Source organism: Spea bombifrons, chromosome 11 (genome assembly GCF_027358695.1).
Source record: "Spea bombifrons isolate aSpeBom1 chromosome 11, aSpeBom1.2.pri, whole genome shotgun sequence".
Taxonomy (NCBI): domain Eukaryota; kingdom Metazoa; phylum Chordata; class Amphibia; order Anura; family Pelobatidae; genus Spea; species Spea bombifrons.
The window spans coordinates 31,015,263-31,032,449 of NC_071097.1; the positions used below are offsets into that span (position 1 = coordinate 31,015,263).

The 17,187-nt window shown below is 39.6% G+C and overlaps 1 protein-coding gene across 1 annotated transcript in view; it reads left to right on the forward strand.

Annotated features, from left to right (window-relative positions):
* CNNM2 (cyclin and CBS domain divalent metal cation transport mediator 2) overlaps positions 1-10,681 on the forward strand; it is a 45,175-nt gene extending 34,494 nt beyond the window's left edge. The window contains exons 2-8 of the mRNA XM_053450427.1: positions 2,863-3,006; positions 3,724-3,870; positions 4,584-4,753; positions 5,305-5,398; positions 7,295-7,357; positions 9,022-9,206; positions 9,769-10,681. Coding sequence (XP_053306402.1) covers positions 2,863-3,006; positions 3,724-3,870; positions 4,584-4,753; positions 5,305-5,398; positions 7,295-7,357; positions 9,022-9,206; positions 9,769-9,978 — 1,013 coding nt within the window. The 3' untranslated portion in view covers positions 9,979-10,681. The remainder of the gene's footprint in view (positions 1-2,862; positions 3,007-3,723; positions 3,871-4,583; positions 4,754-5,304; positions 5,399-7,294; positions 7,358-9,021; positions 9,207-9,768) is intronic.
* The last annotated feature ends 6,506 nt before the right edge of the window (positions 10,682-17,187 follow it).

Consider the following 17,187-nt stretch of genomic DNA (forward strand, 5'->3'; position numbering starts at 1 on the left):
GGCCATGTATAATACATAGCTAAGTATGGCATTAACGAGACATTATGTAGGGCCAGCTCTCGAGGGAGAAACTCATTCCCCCACCCGAGTATGGAGGCTTCTTAATGCGTACTGGAGTCAGGAAGCTGAAATGTTAAACTCCTGGTTAATGAATACATCCCTATTTATGTTTCCTTGGCCCTATAAAGATGTATTTTTCCTAAACTGGAAACTATTTTCTATTATGTATATGACAAATCTCTGAGTCATTCGTGCGGAATTCTCTTTCAATTATAACCGTTACTTTAGCCTTAATTGTGCTGAAAGCGTTCCCATGTTCAATAAAGAATAATGTTGCAACATTTGTATTAAATATTTTCACAGTCCTCCCACATGGCCGTTCCGATCTTGGGTAGAACATGGAACAAGTAAGGAACGGCTTAACTGAAAAAAAAAAACGGAGCTGGAGAATAAACACACAGGGCTCGTAGCTTATTATGGAAGCTAATGTTTGGTATCTCTTCACATGAATTCAGGTGATTCGTTGTCTGTGTTCTTCTAACGGAGCCACCTGTACTGTCAAAAGCCATCGGCGTTCACGTCAGAACATTCTGAAGACCTGCGCCGTTGGCTGGTATTTTGAGGACTGGGCTCTCTCTTTAAAATTTTCTTTGTAGGACACCTAAAGCTTCAGTGCTTTTTGGGGAAATGTTGTATCGCCACACCTTCTCCAGTAAGAACGCAATAGGCCGACTCTTTAACACTTTTAGAAATGATCAGCTTAAAATATAACCGCTTTCTCATGGTTTTACTTGGCTATCTTCTTAACAGGTTTTTTTTGGGTGTCTTAAGAGCGTTAATGGAATAGCAACATGTTGCAGATACATGTGAAAATGATACAATTTGTCCTGGGAATTCAAGATTCACAATTCTCTCACCGATAACAATGTTGCATTAATACTAGGGGTACTCTGTGTAGTTATAGAATATCATGTGCTTTACTGCTCAACACAATTGTTGATCCACGGTTTGGTTGTAAACTAACTTCTTAATATGAGCTGTAGGGCCAGCAGTCATGCTTTCATATGTGTCCAAGCCATCAATGTCCCAGAATGGATATTTGACGCTTTAGTTGTGATAATCATTGGTCTTAACCTGACCCTCCGATGGATATGGTAGAGCCATGGGGATCTTCCTAGGTCGTGTGCCCCACGGAAAAAAAAATTGTCTTGTTTTTGAACCCTTGAGATATTGGGACCATGACAGTACCCAGGTATGAGGATAAGATCAGCACAATATTCCCCATGATGATCCATTAATGTTTCTAGGATCGCCCTCAACCAACTAGATTATAAACTCACAAGAGCAGAGCCTTCTCCTCCTTTTGTACCAGTTTGTAATTGTGTGTGATTTGAAATTTATCCTACCTGATTTTAAAGCGCTAAATCTGCTTGTGCTATGTACACAAATGTAATCAATTAATCAAGGAATATCATTATGAAGTGAAGAGAGAGATGGGCGGCTCCTAAGTGTACAAAATGGATGCCCCCGTCCACAGATTTCAAATGAATAAATCCTTTAAAATTTCCAAACCAGACATCAGGGATACGCCTGATATAAATTAATAACGCAATATCCATTAAAACTTACGTCAAATAATGTGAGTTCTGTTACCTTTGAGTAAATTTCTGTCAGGTCAGGTCGTTGTTTTTTATGGCGCTACACGGTTGCTACTCGTTTTTTGAACCAATAATTAGAAGTAGGCCTCTCTGATTGAAGTCTTCGGTGTTTTTAGCTGGTATGTAAAGCATGTCTATCTGCATTTAAATGAGTGGCTCCAAGACAATCAGATTATAGAGCAGTTACTTTGGTGTGAATATAGGCAGCCCAAGATGGAAAGTTCATTTTAAGTCTAATATTAGACTCCCTTTCGGAAAATTCCTTTTAAATGATCACAAGCTGGGAATAGCTGAAAGAATTTCGACTTTTAGCAAACAGCACTCACCAAGAATTTTTAACCACTTCCAATAGACCATGGGAAAAATGAATTTATTTAACTGAATTTATTGTTTATATCGGCTGGAAAGACGTAGCCTCATTCCAGAACTAACTTTATTCTGGTCCAGTCACTCTTCGAGACTCTTAGTAAGAGCCGCTTGACTCTCAGAGCAGATTTTTGTCTGGGTTTTTGGCCGAATCGGCTCTTTGTTTATTTTATGGCAGACAAATTCCAGCTATTTGTGTTATTTGAATTTCATGCCATAATTGGTGGGGATTTTCTTAACCTTAATAGATTGTAAGCTCACATGAACAGGGCCCTTGTCTTCTTCTGTACCAGTATGTCAGGGTTTATCGAGCCCTGCTCTATTAATAAAATGTAGTAATAATAATTACTTTGTTCAAATCGGTTTCGTTCACTACTGCATTATAGCACGATTATTACTTCTTTTCCACCATGCTTCTTTATTTAGTTTCTGAAAAGCGTTTTCTGCTGCTATAGCAACCAAGCATTTCTACCAATGAATTCCCTGAATGTGTTCTATGGCAACAGTTAAGCCGTCCCTGAAATAATATGGGGCATACTGTAACGTGACATCTTTTTCCAGACAGGGTTAGAATAAGGGTCAGCTAAACTTTGAAGACCTCGGTGGTCTAGGGTTTGGTCATTCAGAAGAAGTCCTGGGTATTGTGGGAATCTTAGCTATAGATGCTATATGGGGGGTTATGGCAGTTCTGATGAGAAACTGAGGATACTCTGGATTCATGAAATATTTTATGGAAAAAAAATATAATATGATGTCCTCTCTTCTCCGTTGTGTGGCAGAAAGGGTAGCGATTTTTGGTATTGTATTCCTTATGGCTGTTTCTTCTCCCCCATTTTAGGTAAATCTCATCTTGCTATCGTGCAGAGAGTAAACAACGAGGGAGAAGGGGATCCGTTCTATGAAGTTCTGGGGATTGTTACCTTGGAAGATGTCATCGAAGAGATTATCAAATCCGAGATCCTTGATGAAACAGACTTATACAGTAAGTCAACACTTTTAATATAACGATGTAGGATATATTATTTTATTGGGCTATTCCCCACCACCTGCGTGAAGACATTGGCAGAATTTTTTATTCCAGTAGCTATCTCATCCATTAACTAACAGAGGTAATAATCACTACCTAGAATTGAGTAGAGTAGAACAACTGCCGCGGCTTAGTACATGGTCAAATCCCATCTCATCTCTTGATGAAGTTTTATGGAATCACACAGAGTTACATGATTAGTTGATGGCCAAGTTGGCCAACTCAACCCTGATTAAATAGACCGCATGGCCTTATCTAGAGCGTCTCTGCCTAATTCCCAGACCTCTAATAAGTTATTCACTTAACCACCAAATAGAAATACTTTATCGGAACATTGAGATATGGAGCTCCGGATGGTCGTATCAGGAATTGCTGGCATAAGATCTTTAATTCTCAGATTGGTATCGAATCCGTAGACTATCGGTGTTTTTTTGAGTTGAAAAAACCCTTTCCCAATCCCTGTACGGTTCACAGGAACCCCAAATCCTCCATTCATCGTTCAGGCATGGCTATAAGAACGTATGGCCTGTTAATGGTCTCCAAGCCGTGGGGCGTTTGTGATGACCAAGTTCTTTCTGCGGCGTGACATCATTGAATTAGGAGTCAAAGCGCCAGCAGCCGCTCTCCTACAACAGCGTCTTTAATTAATGTATTTATTTTTGTGTTTTACAGCCGATAACAGGACAAAAAAGAAAGTGACACATCGGGAAAGAAAGCAAGACTTCTCAGCGTTTAAACAAACTGACAACGAAATGAAGGTTAAAATATCTCCGCAGCTTCTGCTGGCCATGCACCGTTTCCTAGCAACAGGCGAGTTGGGCTTATCACAGTTTGAGATCGCTAACAATCTCCACGCTGGAGAGGGGGGAGCGATGGCGCTCGGCGGCTCGTAATGGGCCATTTATGCATGTGCTTCTATTTCCCCTGCTTAGTCATTATTTTCGCCACCGGCACAAGATCAAGCAAAAGGTCAGCGCCGATTTCAATGGAATTCGCCCCAAAATTGCTAAAACTCTGTACAAAATGTAAATTAGGACAGGCTACACGTTCAACTCTTAGCATCGGGCTAATCAACTGACTCAGAGTTTTAAATCTATTACACTGGGTTGGAGAAAGAGAGTAAATTCTATATGCTAAGCAGGGCCGAATTCTAATGCATACCTGCCAAGTGACCATCTTCAGAAGGGGCCCAGTCCCTCTCTGGGCCCCACATCCTTCTGTCTGACTTTATTCATTCAATGTTTCTGTTTTCAAGGAGCTCAGAAAGTTTGGAGGGTTTGAGTTTATGCTCTACAGCCCTAAAAGTCACAAAAGTCTTGATTATAAACAAAAATCCAGAAATTCAGTATGGTTACTAAACTACTAATTGACATTGCATGGACTCCAGTGTAATTTACTGCTTGCAAAATGGTGCCGGCATTGTTAAGTTATCGCGTCTCATTTACCTCCTCCCAGCGCTTCCGTACAGTGCTAGGGAATTTGATGGCGCTATATAAAACAATATATAATAATATGCAATGTTTCCGCTGCAGAGGTTGATGCGTTCAGCCCGTCCCATATGTCTGAGAAGATTCTCCTGAGGCTGCTGAGGCACCCAAACGTCATCCAAGAGCTGAAATTCGATGACAAGAACAAGAAGTCTCCTGAATGCTACCTCTACCAGCGTAGTAAACCCGTGGATTACTTTGTCCTTGTTTTACAGGTCAGGCTTGTTGCGTTACCCGGGGCTGGACACCTCAGGCTTTGTCTTATTTGTTATTTTATGGTTTCATTTTATGTTTTTTTTGTTTTTTTTTTTTTGTTTTTTTTTTTTAGATAAGTAGGTCATTCCAGTTCTTCCATAATTAAGTACACAAAAGGTGTTCAGATACCAACATGCATGTGCTAGTCCACTTTAAGATGCATTATATATTATGACCTAGTCTCCTGCCCCTGGCTGTAACTTATAGAAAGTATTAGCCTGCGGGATCATTTCTGGTCTGAGCTGCTCAGTAACTGCTCCTTCTTTACATTCATGCTTTCCTAGAAGCTCGGTACCAAAGGACGCTGATACCGACATATTTGTCAGCTGGTGGTGACCAGAAAAAACTTTATTGGCAAGGTTGTAAAACCTTTTTTTGACGCATATTTGTCCGGGCTTAATATTCTTCCAAAGCCAAACCTTTCAATTCTGTGAAACTGAATTAACTATTTCATCGATGAATGTTTGAGTCAGTGGGTTTGCTCAAGTCTGTCATCCATATTTATTCGCAGGGGAAAGTAGAAGTTGAAGCTGGGAAAGAAGGCATGAAGTTTGAAGCCGGAGCCTTCTCATACTATGGCGTGATGGCGCTCACAGCGTCACCAGGTATTTTTTTTATTCCTCCGTCAAGGAATGGAGCGGGAGACAAATCCTCTTTCGGTGTTTCGGTGTTCATTAGAAGCCTGCATGGATGTAGACTTTGACGCGTTAGATACTCCATGATATTCCAGGGCAGGATAAATGCTAGGGATATGGGATAATATATAAATATGTATATATATACGGTTTATTGATGATGCCATCATCATTGGCCTCCACTCTCCGGTCTGGTAGCTGGCCAGCCTTTGACGTGCGTTGCCAGTGGCCCTCGCGGATCAGTGGGCTTTGGGGGGTTATAAAATAACTGATTATTTCCGGTCCTCTTTGTATTCCGGTCACCAGCCTCGCAGTTGGTCTCTATTCTGCCTTACGTTTCCTCCAATCCAATAAATATGTTCTGTATTAGATTGCTCTGTGATATGTTGTATGCTTTCTTTCTAATTTCCAGAAGATTACATCCACCCCTCCTAACCTAAAGAGTTCATTTATTGCTATAATTGTTATTATCATTATTATTACTATTATTATTATTATTACTATTTTTATTATTATTATTACCCAATCATACCAATCACTTTGTAAGACTTCACATAGGTAAACGTGATCCCTTTCCCATTAACCCAAAAATGTATTATAATATTAAGGTGTTATAAACTATTTGCATGACGTGTGCCAAAAAAATCCTCTCCGGCATATAATTGTGATGAATGATGTACTTAAATGATTGTTTTACCTTTTTTTGATCAATTATACTAATAATCTCTTTTCTTCTTAATAAGGGATTGCCCATGTCTGTTCATTTCACTTCTAGTCCTCAAAGGTTATCTTGTGAGCGCGTTTGTAGATCAGAGCTGGTCAGCCATGGTGTTTCAGTTGGAAAGCCATGGGGGAAAAAAATCTGTTCATAATAATCTACGTCTAGTTACTAAAACTGACTCCTCCTATAATGTATAAATCTCATCGTACAGCGCTATAGATTATAGTTTCTATATAAATCAATAACTAAAAATACATATTCAACAATCATCAAAAGACATGCAACACAGAAAATATGAAGTACCTTTTTTATCCTGCAGGTGTCACTGTTGCCCCTTGAGGATCATAATTATTTTATTATTATTATTATTATTATTATTATTATTATTATCTTTTATTTATATAGCGCCAACAATTTCTGCAGCGCTTCATACAATACATATATTCAAAGGGTCTGTTAAAACTAGAACAGACAGAGTAAGAGAAGCCAATGCTTTAGGTAAGGAGGACCCGGCTCGCTAGCTTGCAATCTAGGGCATCCTCCGGAATAGGAGCAATAGTAATTGTGTTTTTGGAACAGGATGAGGTCGTGTCCCACCTGTTAAGTGAACTATATTTTAAAATGACGGTCTTGAAAGATTTTAATGTCGTATTCAAATCGCTGCAGTTAAGGCTGCATTTATTTTTATATCAGCCTCATAAAACCCTAACTCCTAGAATGTTATTTTTCTCAGGATTTTTTGTAGATCCCATTGATTTTGCTAAAATTCCATTCAAGGCGTTATGCCGTATACAACGGAAATCCGGTGTCAATGAGAACGTTGCATGTTGGAGTTCCTCGTTGTGAAAAAGCTATAGATTAGCAGTGCCATAAAACAAGGCCAGGTTGTAGTTTGTAGCCGGGAATAAGCAAACTCAGGTAACTCCGATAAATAGAAGACGCCCTATACAACTCTTTATACAGCACTTTATACAGCAATTTATGAGGGTGTCAGTAAAACATCACGTCGATGGGAGTCATGTTTATTTGGAGAAATCTGTAGCCTTTGGGTACTAGAACTGAAAAGGTCTGACCTAGAACCCTCCGAGAACCGCCCCTGTGTCATTCTCTTCCTGGTTCCTTATGGTCTCTCTCCTTGGTTTCAGTTCCCTTGTCCCTGTCTCGTACCTTTGTTGTCAGCAGAACAGAATCGTTAGCTGGTTCTCCAGGTAAATTTGCATGTTTCCTTCCAAAGCTTTTTATCCACAACCCCCATCTGTGTTCTTGTCTTAATCACTAATCTAACCTTGATCTTCAGTCATGTCAGTGCTGATCGTGCGAGCGTGAAGAAACTGGGGTTTTATCTCATTCTGGTTACTATACGTGAAGATACCGTGAATGAATGAATGATCTGACGTGTTATAATGAAACGATTTCCTCAATAACTACACAAAACTTGCCTTATAGACTTCTCATTTTGTGAGGGGCACCGGTTCACCTCCATCCCCTGACATTGTCTGGATTTATTAAAAGTTTTTGGACCATGTTAACAGCGCATGTAGAAATATGCAGGAATGATTAAAAAACAAACCCTTGGACCGCATGCCGGGCTGCGTGCCGATCACCATTACATATCTTCTGTTTTGTTTGTGGTCAAGAGCTTTTGTAGAACCCCATCCTTGGCTTGAGATCCATCATCAATTGGACAACATGAGTTCTTCTCTAGATGCCAACGGCATGGAAGCTCACAAAGTTCGTCAACGATAGCCCTCAAATCCCTGGGCGGTTCAGGTGTCATTCCGCTCCGTTTATTCCTCTCAAATCTGGAAATATCCTGCAAACACGAGAAATCTGCCGAAATAATCTATGGCATTTTCTGTAAAAGTCTTCTCTGCTGTTCTACATTCTAGAAGACTGTTTCATTCTGGATCGCTCCAGAATCCAAACCGTTCTCTAGATACTGAAACAGCCTTAAGACATAACATCTTTTTTTCTTTCTTTAAGTTTTACCTTAAAGTAATTTACATTCCAGACACACTGCGGGTATTGGCCTCTGGGGATTTTACATGTAATCTCTGTTTAATTAAAAACGAGAAAGTATTTTCACATGTAGCCTTTTTTTTTTTTTAAGTTTACATGTTTTGACGAAGTGAGCGCTATAAGGAATAAATACGGAACAAACATATTTTTTAATCCTTTTTTAGTCCCCCATTTATTTTAAAAAAAATATTATTGAAATGGGTTCACAAAGGAAAGATCATTCACATTAATTATTATTTATAATATGCAATATATTACTATGCATAATAATATATAATATTAATGATAACTAATAATATACTAATAGTACTAATATATATATGCAATTTGGAACTTTCCGTGTTTAATTTTAGGCTTCTCTCTTTTTTATGGATTTTGCCATCTTACGCCCCCTGTTCTGTTTCACTTTCGATAAAACGGTTTTATCCCAGCGTCATGCAAAAAGCCAACCCAGGTGTCTTCTTCCTTTACCGTTTTGAGGTCCCAAACTTGTGGTGTTTCTTAACTTAATCTACGTAGTCTGTTCTTCTGGCTCATAAAAGAACGCGGGGTTTGAAGGCAGGTGGCGGGGGTTAGAACGACCCAGATCACACCTCCTAAAAATCATTCATGTATCCGCTACGCTACCAGCCTGGGACTTCTGCTTGGCGCGGTTTAACTCTTTAAGTGACTTTTACACCATTAAATATCAATATGTAACCTAGGAAACAGGTAAGTGAACCCGAAGGCTTCTAAAACCCAACCTCGTTCCTGCGTGCTATTTATTGTTATTGAAGTCTGAGCTGATGTCATAAAACATTCCGGATCAGGTACTGACGTTTTTGTGAAGTATCCTGTTTTTTTCTTTAAACAGCAGAAAATAAATCCCCCCCTCGCCCGTGCGGGTTGAACCATTCGGACTCCTTAAACCGCAGCGACAGGATAGACGCCGTTACACCGACCCTCGGGAGCAGCAACAACCAGCTAAACGCCTCGTTCTTGCAAGTGTATATCCCGGATTACTCCGTACGAGCCGTCACAGACCTGCAGTTTGTCAAGGTACTTTTCTTTTTTAACGCTAGTAGATTACGAGAACGACCCCAGCCGCCATCCTGAAAGCATTAAATGGTGCTGCACCCCTTAATGCACAATTCCCCCGGGAGGGGACGCCTTTTAATGCGGTCTATGGTTGGCCTCCATAGATGTCCTCTGTAACAGGCCCATTGTGCAGCAGGACATTGGGGGCTTCATCACCCAAGAGGTTTTGTAGACGGCCTAGGCTTGGATACATCGCTGCCGGGTAACATGAAACCCGTGTGCATGAGAGCAGAAGAGGACTTCTACACCTGGCCACGGCTGAGGCTGTCGTTGGGTACGGGAAAGCCTTCATCCGCCGTGCTTTCTCGTTAAATACAGCTAGAGGTTCACATTTAGTATTTTTGTTGGGATTTCCGTTCACAGACCCGCAAACCCAGGTCCGTTTGTTTTTAGTAACTTTTTATATCACCTGACGCTTTAATAAAGTGTAGCGTTTCGGCTGACGTTCAAGATGTGTGACCTATTGATGTAATAGATGTCATTCTTTCTTTCTTTCTTTTTTTTGGGGTGGGCTGTAAAATAGATCACAAGGCAGCAGTACCAAAACGCCCTAATGGCTTCCCGAATGGACAAAACGCCCCAATCCTCAGACAGTGAAAACACTAAAATTGAAATGACTCTCACCGAGCTTCACGACGGTTTAGCGGACGAGACGGCGAACCTTCTAAATGAACAGAACTGCGTGACGCACAACAAGTCCAATCACAGTATGCACAGTGAAGGGCCCATCTGAGGTTTAACCCGACGCGTCGGAGTTCAGGACAATCCTCACTACATTCTGAAGCTTCACTCCCGGATTCCTAATTGTGATAAACGTCACGAGTACGAGCGAGCCACCCCACCACCCTGAGACCAAAGATTCCTAGGCCAGCGGCGGCAGGAACCAAGAGCTCCGAACCCGAGCAGGAGATAGACTTGTACGGAGACGGATAATAACACGTAATAGGGATCGGTGAGTTAGACCAAAAAAACGAGGAGCCTTTACCTACAGGAGAACATCATCTTCCACCGTCTTCGAGCACGTGTCGCCTTTAACAGGATATTCAGAGACACGAAAGTTGATATTATTTGTTATACCCCATTATTATGATATCTTAGCCCAAATTTTGATATTTAAGAGAACGGATTCTATAAACTGAGGTGCCGGATGCATGGTCTAAAGCGCCCTGCTTGGGATAAAGATGGTCCACGATGGACATGTCAGTGTTTATAATATCTGCCCCCCAAGGGCAGTAGTCAGCGCACTCCTTGTATTCTCTGCCACCTTGTATTTGTTGAACACGTGCTGCTTTTTTGTGTTAAAAACGATGCCGCCAGACTTTAAGCAGCTCAAATTTAGAGATTTAGAAAGATTTTGGCCAATTGGTCAAGTCCAGCGTTTCGGTTTCCCACCAAGTTAGTGCCCCAGGGATGTTAACATTAACAACCGGTTTCAGTTCGAGTCCTTAAAGTTGTATTTTATCACTCCGCGGTCCAACGGGAACTTTGAATTTCAAACAAATTGAAATGCATTTCACCTTAACAAGCTGACCCAAAGATTTCATTTTTAAGTTTGCCGTTTCTTCCCAAAAAGTGTTTCCCTTTGTAAAAGTCTAGTGACGGAGGGGTCTATTCACTAAGTAGGGAGTTTACAGGGGTGTTGAACATTTTAATTCCCTGGCCTCGTTACACATTATGGGGCCAACCCCAGTGAGTATCTCCTGCAAGAAGGGCTGAGCGGCTGCTGGTCAACAAGGTGAAGACCCCTGCCGGCCCTTGGGGGTGAAGCTCGCTGTGGCCGGCCCTTCATAATGCATAGTGAAGTTGGGGACATCAAATGTTTAATTCACCAGCAAAGATCCAGTTTAGTGAATAAACTCTTAGTCTATAGTAAAACTCTTGTTGAAAATGGCGGACCCACATTTCCACCTCCCCTATAGACACGCTATGTGAACCCCACCAGCTAGCTTCCAGTGCCTTATATTCTTGCCTATGTTGATATTGTGTGATGCTTGCCATTGAAGAATTTAATTTGCAAGTTTTTCTATCTGAACTGAATGGAGATCCAATCGGTGTTTCTGCCGTGACTGCGACGCCATCATCGAACGAAATTGCACTATTCTGCTCCTCTTAACATGTCAAAAAGGCACATTCTGAGAATTTAGTGACTATGAACCAAACCACTGTGCTGTGCTTCATCCCATCCAGGCTGAAAGTTATATATATATATATATATATATATATATATATATATATATATATATAATTAATCTTTTCAGCAGAAATAATACCAGTATGTATTATTTCATTATTTTTTATTTTTAGATGTGAAAATGTTATTGAAATTGCAAAAATCAATGCAAAAAAAAATGGTTTGCCCCCATCTCCGGCACTCAAGGGGTTAAGTAAAAAAAAAAAAAAAAAAGAACCACAAACGTCTTTTTTTTTTACCCCATCACTGTGACTAATTCCTGCAACACCAAATTTCATGGTAAACAGTTAAAAAACGTAGCCGGTGGCCCCCCAAAAAACAAGTACTCCGATATATGAAGAAGATCTTATTTTTGTTACTTCCATTATAATTTGTTCTCAGCTGCCATTACCTTCCATGACGATGGCAATAAATGCTGCTGTGTGAACCCGTGTGTGATTAGATTGCTGTTTTCTTAACACAAATGTCCTTAATCGTTTTCCTTGCCAGGCTGCCTAATATCGAAATGTTTAATGTCTAATGGCGAATAACTTGTTCTTTTCCCCAAACACAGAGAGAATGGCAAACCCCGGAGCCCTGTCTCCTGCCATGCCCTGGTCTTCAGCCAGCCAGCCAGCCAGCCAGCCGTGGTGCAAATATCATTCCTGTAGTTCTCCCCCCGGCCAGGAGGGGCAGCAGAGATGGGGTTGGCGGGATTAGAAACGCCAATATCAACAGAGCTGGGTTCTTTTTCTTGAGTTAAACAGCTGACACTCTACTTAAGATGCATTGATGTGTCGGGGTGCAGGTGGATCTGGTTGGGGATAGCCAGCTGCCCCCCAGCCCCCCAAAGATGGTTGTCTATGCAGTCTGCTTTGGTGCCGCTGCGTTAAGTCTGGTTTTATGCGCGTCTTCTACGGCTCCCGCGTGTCACAAACTATGAGAAGGATCTCAGTCAATGAGAGCTTCTGTCTCAGGCTTCTACATCTGCGTTGAACGGCATGTTTGCGAGAAAGATATTTATACTGGTTGAAATATTGGTTGGATATTTGCCCCCATTGTGTCTGGATTTGGTGACAATTTGCTTTGTATATGGGGCTGAGTGAATGTAGTTCTTCATTAAAGCCATCTATGCGTCTATGAAGGAAAAGGTCCTCTAGTCCACCGCTAAATGAACCATAATATCCGCGTCTCAAAGCTTCCATCCATACTCAGCGCTTAGCGTCTCCGTGTCAGCCCTTTGTGCCAAACCAAAATATTAATGGTGATCAGTAGAGGGAAATCCCTATACATTATATCCCTGTATATTATATCCCTATATATTATATCCCTATATATATTATTCCATGAAATCAGTCACTGGTAGAGGTTTTCCTAAAACAGATCTGATCCATTAATATTATTTATATTGTGTTAATATAATATTAACTTTTCGAGGGCATCGGAAAGAGGCTAAATAGTGATATAATTGAGATAAAATTGGTAAAACCCAGACATTTAAATAACTCCATTTTGAGTTACCGGTAATTGCTTTGCCAGAGATAACAAATCACATTATATCACTTTATAGCAAATTACCTTTCCCGGTTTAAAAAAAAATGTATATATATATATAAACACCATAATGTGGTAATTTGTGGCTAAAACACATCTCTTTAAGAAACTTCATTTTTTACCAAAATACAGATATATTTTTTTAACCATTTACAAGGATTTTACCCCCAAACCTTTACTTTGTGAGACTTCACTATATGTTCAGAAATGGTACGCAACCTGTGTTCAAGCAGGTGTATTCTGCCTGTGAATTTTAATGAATCTCTAGTCATGTTAAGGTGCGCAATCTGTACCACGAACAAATTCATTATTGGGTTAGTCCAGAGTTTCCGAATGCGGAAATGACCTTCTTCAGACCCAGAACACAGACCACCTCAGCCCGTATTGTTCCAAAAGACAATATTTGTATGTCATGGAGACGCTTTCATGGGTTCTCCTTATAATACTGTTTTAAAGCAAGGTACACCCAAAACGCAGAGGTTAATTGTCATAAGGTTCTCTTTGTAAAAGTGACATCATAACAAACAATCCAACATGTATGGATTTTACAGGAATCTGGGATGATGGAGAACTTGTCAGGTCTACCTAGATGGACAAACCTAAAGAAAACATTTAGCTTCAGATTGGAAATAGAATATTGGGTAATAAAGTCAGCAATTTCATTTTTTTTCTCTAAACAGATCAGAATATTGTACGGAAAACATTTGTATGACATCACAATAAAACATTGTTTTTTTTTCTGTCATTTATGGTGCTATAAGGTGATGGTTTTGCTTTCTTTTTCTATACAAGCAATACTATTTATTATTATTATCTTTTATTTATATAGCGCCAACAATTTACGCAGCTCTTACACTATATGATATAGGGCTTAACACACAGATTGGAGTAGATGTGAAATGTATAATAGAAAGCTCTAGATGTGTTCAAAATGTTATTAAATAACCTACACTATCGATATTAATTTCTGTAGCTAATACTTGGAGAGACTGTGACCCTCAAGCTTTTCTTGGATTGAAAATGTGGGCAAAATGTCTTTGCTGGCTGCGTAAACGGTAATTTCAAGATGCCAAATGGTTCTGTTTTGCATTGTCTTATAAGGTACTCAGTCTTCAGGGCCAGACCGGCGATCACCATGTGGCTCTGGCACTTTAAGGCCAGCAGCTGCCTGATGACGTGGGCGGGGCCCATGGATGGATACATGCATCTTAATGCTCATGTAATGTGCGGCCAGGTCTAGCCAGACGATAGCCAGCATCCTACTGGGCATTTGCCAGGTGTGCCAGATGGCTATGCCGGTCCTCTCTCAGGGTATATTGATGACGTAACAAGATATGGAGGAAGCTAATGTTTCATTTGTGATGTTCAGCTGTGATTGGCTCCTACAACTCCGCGTTCATTTCAAACTGAAAAACGCTCCTTCATTTCAGTTCCTCCTGGTTGTGGACATAGGGGGTCACGAAGAAATCGCTGTTCTGTGGACCCCTGGTGTTTCCCACGCATTTTATGGTAGCATTCCTGTAAATAATGGTGGCTAATGACTTGTAATAATCTGTAGATCACACATTCATCGTGACTTCATTCATTTCATTCATTTGTTGAGGACCTTCTTCTGTTATGTTCACTTTATACACTCTATTTTAAAAAGAAATGTCGTCGACGAACCCAATCCCTTATTACTCGGAGCTCTGTTGTCTTATTCCATTACCTTGTATATACTCTAAGGCAGTTTTAATAATGGAAAGCTGTGTTTTATTGTAGCAGAAACCTAAATGTATTATAAAATGGTCTATTTTTGCTTCTGAATGGAACATTGTAATGTTATATTGAATTATGAAGGAGTTTAATTTTAATAGTTACATTTTTATTTCATTCTTTATGATGAAAGTTTATTTTTTTAATGTTATTTTCCATTAGCGTCCCAGTGGGTTTTTTAGATTTTTTTTTTTAAAATTCTAAATATTTTTTAAAGAAATGTATTAAAAAAGCCAATTTTCTAGAGGTTACTGGGAGAGTAGAGTGATCGAATAGCCTGTTTATGGTTTATAGGGTTTATGGCAGTTGTGTTTTTAACACCAATCATATGGTAGATACCCTAATATCACTTTGGGCTCTGCCAGTCCCATTTGGTGCTTATTTTTTTCTCCTGGTTTTAGGTAAGATTTTGGTATCTTATATTTTTGTACTTTTCATAAAAAAATATATTTCCTTACAGATAATACATTGAATTGACCAAACAATTGTAATTGTTAGATGGTACGGTTTCAATGTTTTCATACATATCATATTTTATGAGTACTGTACTAGAAAGATCACTCATGTAGAGGCGGCCATCTTGTTTTGGAACATCTCTTGGTGGTTGTTGATAATTAAAAGGCTGCTTGTAGAATACGCTGTGACTCCTGAGTTAGGTGGAAACTCTTTTAAGGGATAACTGTTGAGTTGAGTGCTGAGTGGGGTTTCCTTCTAGAGATGGGGGGGGATCTGGTGCTGATCAGACTTGACTACCTTGCGAGAAAATCTCCCATTTGAATATAATTCTGTACTTACTGAGCTGAGGGTTATATTGCAAGGAATTATTCTTTAACAACCTACTGTGTTTGGCCAAACGCGCAATAGATATCAGATTTCAGTAGCGATTGAACTTTATAACTTTAAAAAAACTATATATTATAGTTGTTGCCTTGAGGTAGGTTGATATGGATCTTGTCGATAATGTTGGAAAATATGTGCCCGGCGGATCACATGGTGACTTAATATGGTTTATTATACTGCAATCTTCCTCAAACAAGTAATAAGTTTGGTTATTAGACCCTCTCCTGGAACTGGTCTTGGGACTTATTATTAAGTCATTATTAGGTTTGCAGAAATTCTTAAGTTATTAAGTAGCATCTGCAACAAAAATGTTAAAAAAAAATATTTTATAGAGGAAACAGGACATAAAAAATGGTGCATCATATTAGAGATGTCTTTATCTTGGGCGCTATGTCTTATGACATCATATCCCAGCGCTCCGCCTCTTGGCGGAGAGATTAGTGTAATAAAAATAAAAGCGATTATTGATTTTCCTTTAGAATTACACAGCGCCCGGAGTGGCAATAATAATACGATGTGCTTAATGAAGCAAATATTTTTTTTACACCACAACAAAAAAAAGTACAATAACTAATAAATAAAAAGTTTAGATCAGCTTGTTATTCGGTCCTTTCACAACCTTCCTCTTGCTGCGTCGCAGGAATTCTCGTCTGTTTATCCTACAGTTAATATCGCTGAGCAAAAGCCCCACACGCTGTCCTAAAAAGTCCGTGGTCAGGGGGACTACGTGTGTGACAATGGCTTCTTTATAGTTAGATTAAAAAACCTTGTGAGTCTGTGGTTAGGGGGACTACGTGTGTGACAATGGTTTCTTTATAGTTAAAGATTAAAAACCTTAAAGCTCCCCCTCTCTATTGCCCTTAAATACTAAACACTGATCATGGTTTGTTTTGGTGGCCCTTCTAAACTAACATGGGCTTCGACAGACTCACCGGCAGCATTGCCCCCTCTCAACTTTCAATATACTGTTTTAAGTGTAATAGTAGGTTATATCTATGGCGATGGTTTGTGCTGTCACTTAATAAAAAAAAAATACTAAAAATATTGCAATATAAGTACGTCTTTATCACACTATCTATGCAACGTATCCATTCCATCGCCTGCCTGTTACCCCGTCTAATACCCTAATCACAGAGTGCGATAATCCAGGTGATCTTTCATTTCTTACCAATTCACAATTAACAGGAGATAAATTGTGTTCGGAAATTTCTAATATCCTTATATTTTTTTTTTTTTTAAAAGAATCTATATTTTAGCGCATGAGAAATGTCTTGCGAAACAAACGGCTGTTCTGCTCACCTTCTTATTATTATTGCGCTCGTAACGGGAATGACAGCGGCGGATTGTGCCTCGGTCCGAAGCGGCGATTTGCATATTGTATTAGGCACGCTCTATAAACTGTAGTATATTGTACATTACTCGCTCTCTGCTCCGGCAGATTTCTGAAAAACCATATCTAAAAATGTGTTGTAAATACGTTTTATCGAAGCACAAACAAAAAAAAAAAAACAAAAAAAAAAAACAATTCCAATCGAAGTGTAAACTTTTCATTGCTGATTGTTCTGCATATTACGTTTAGAATTATTGGAATGATGTTGTAGATTTGCAATATATTCTATTTAT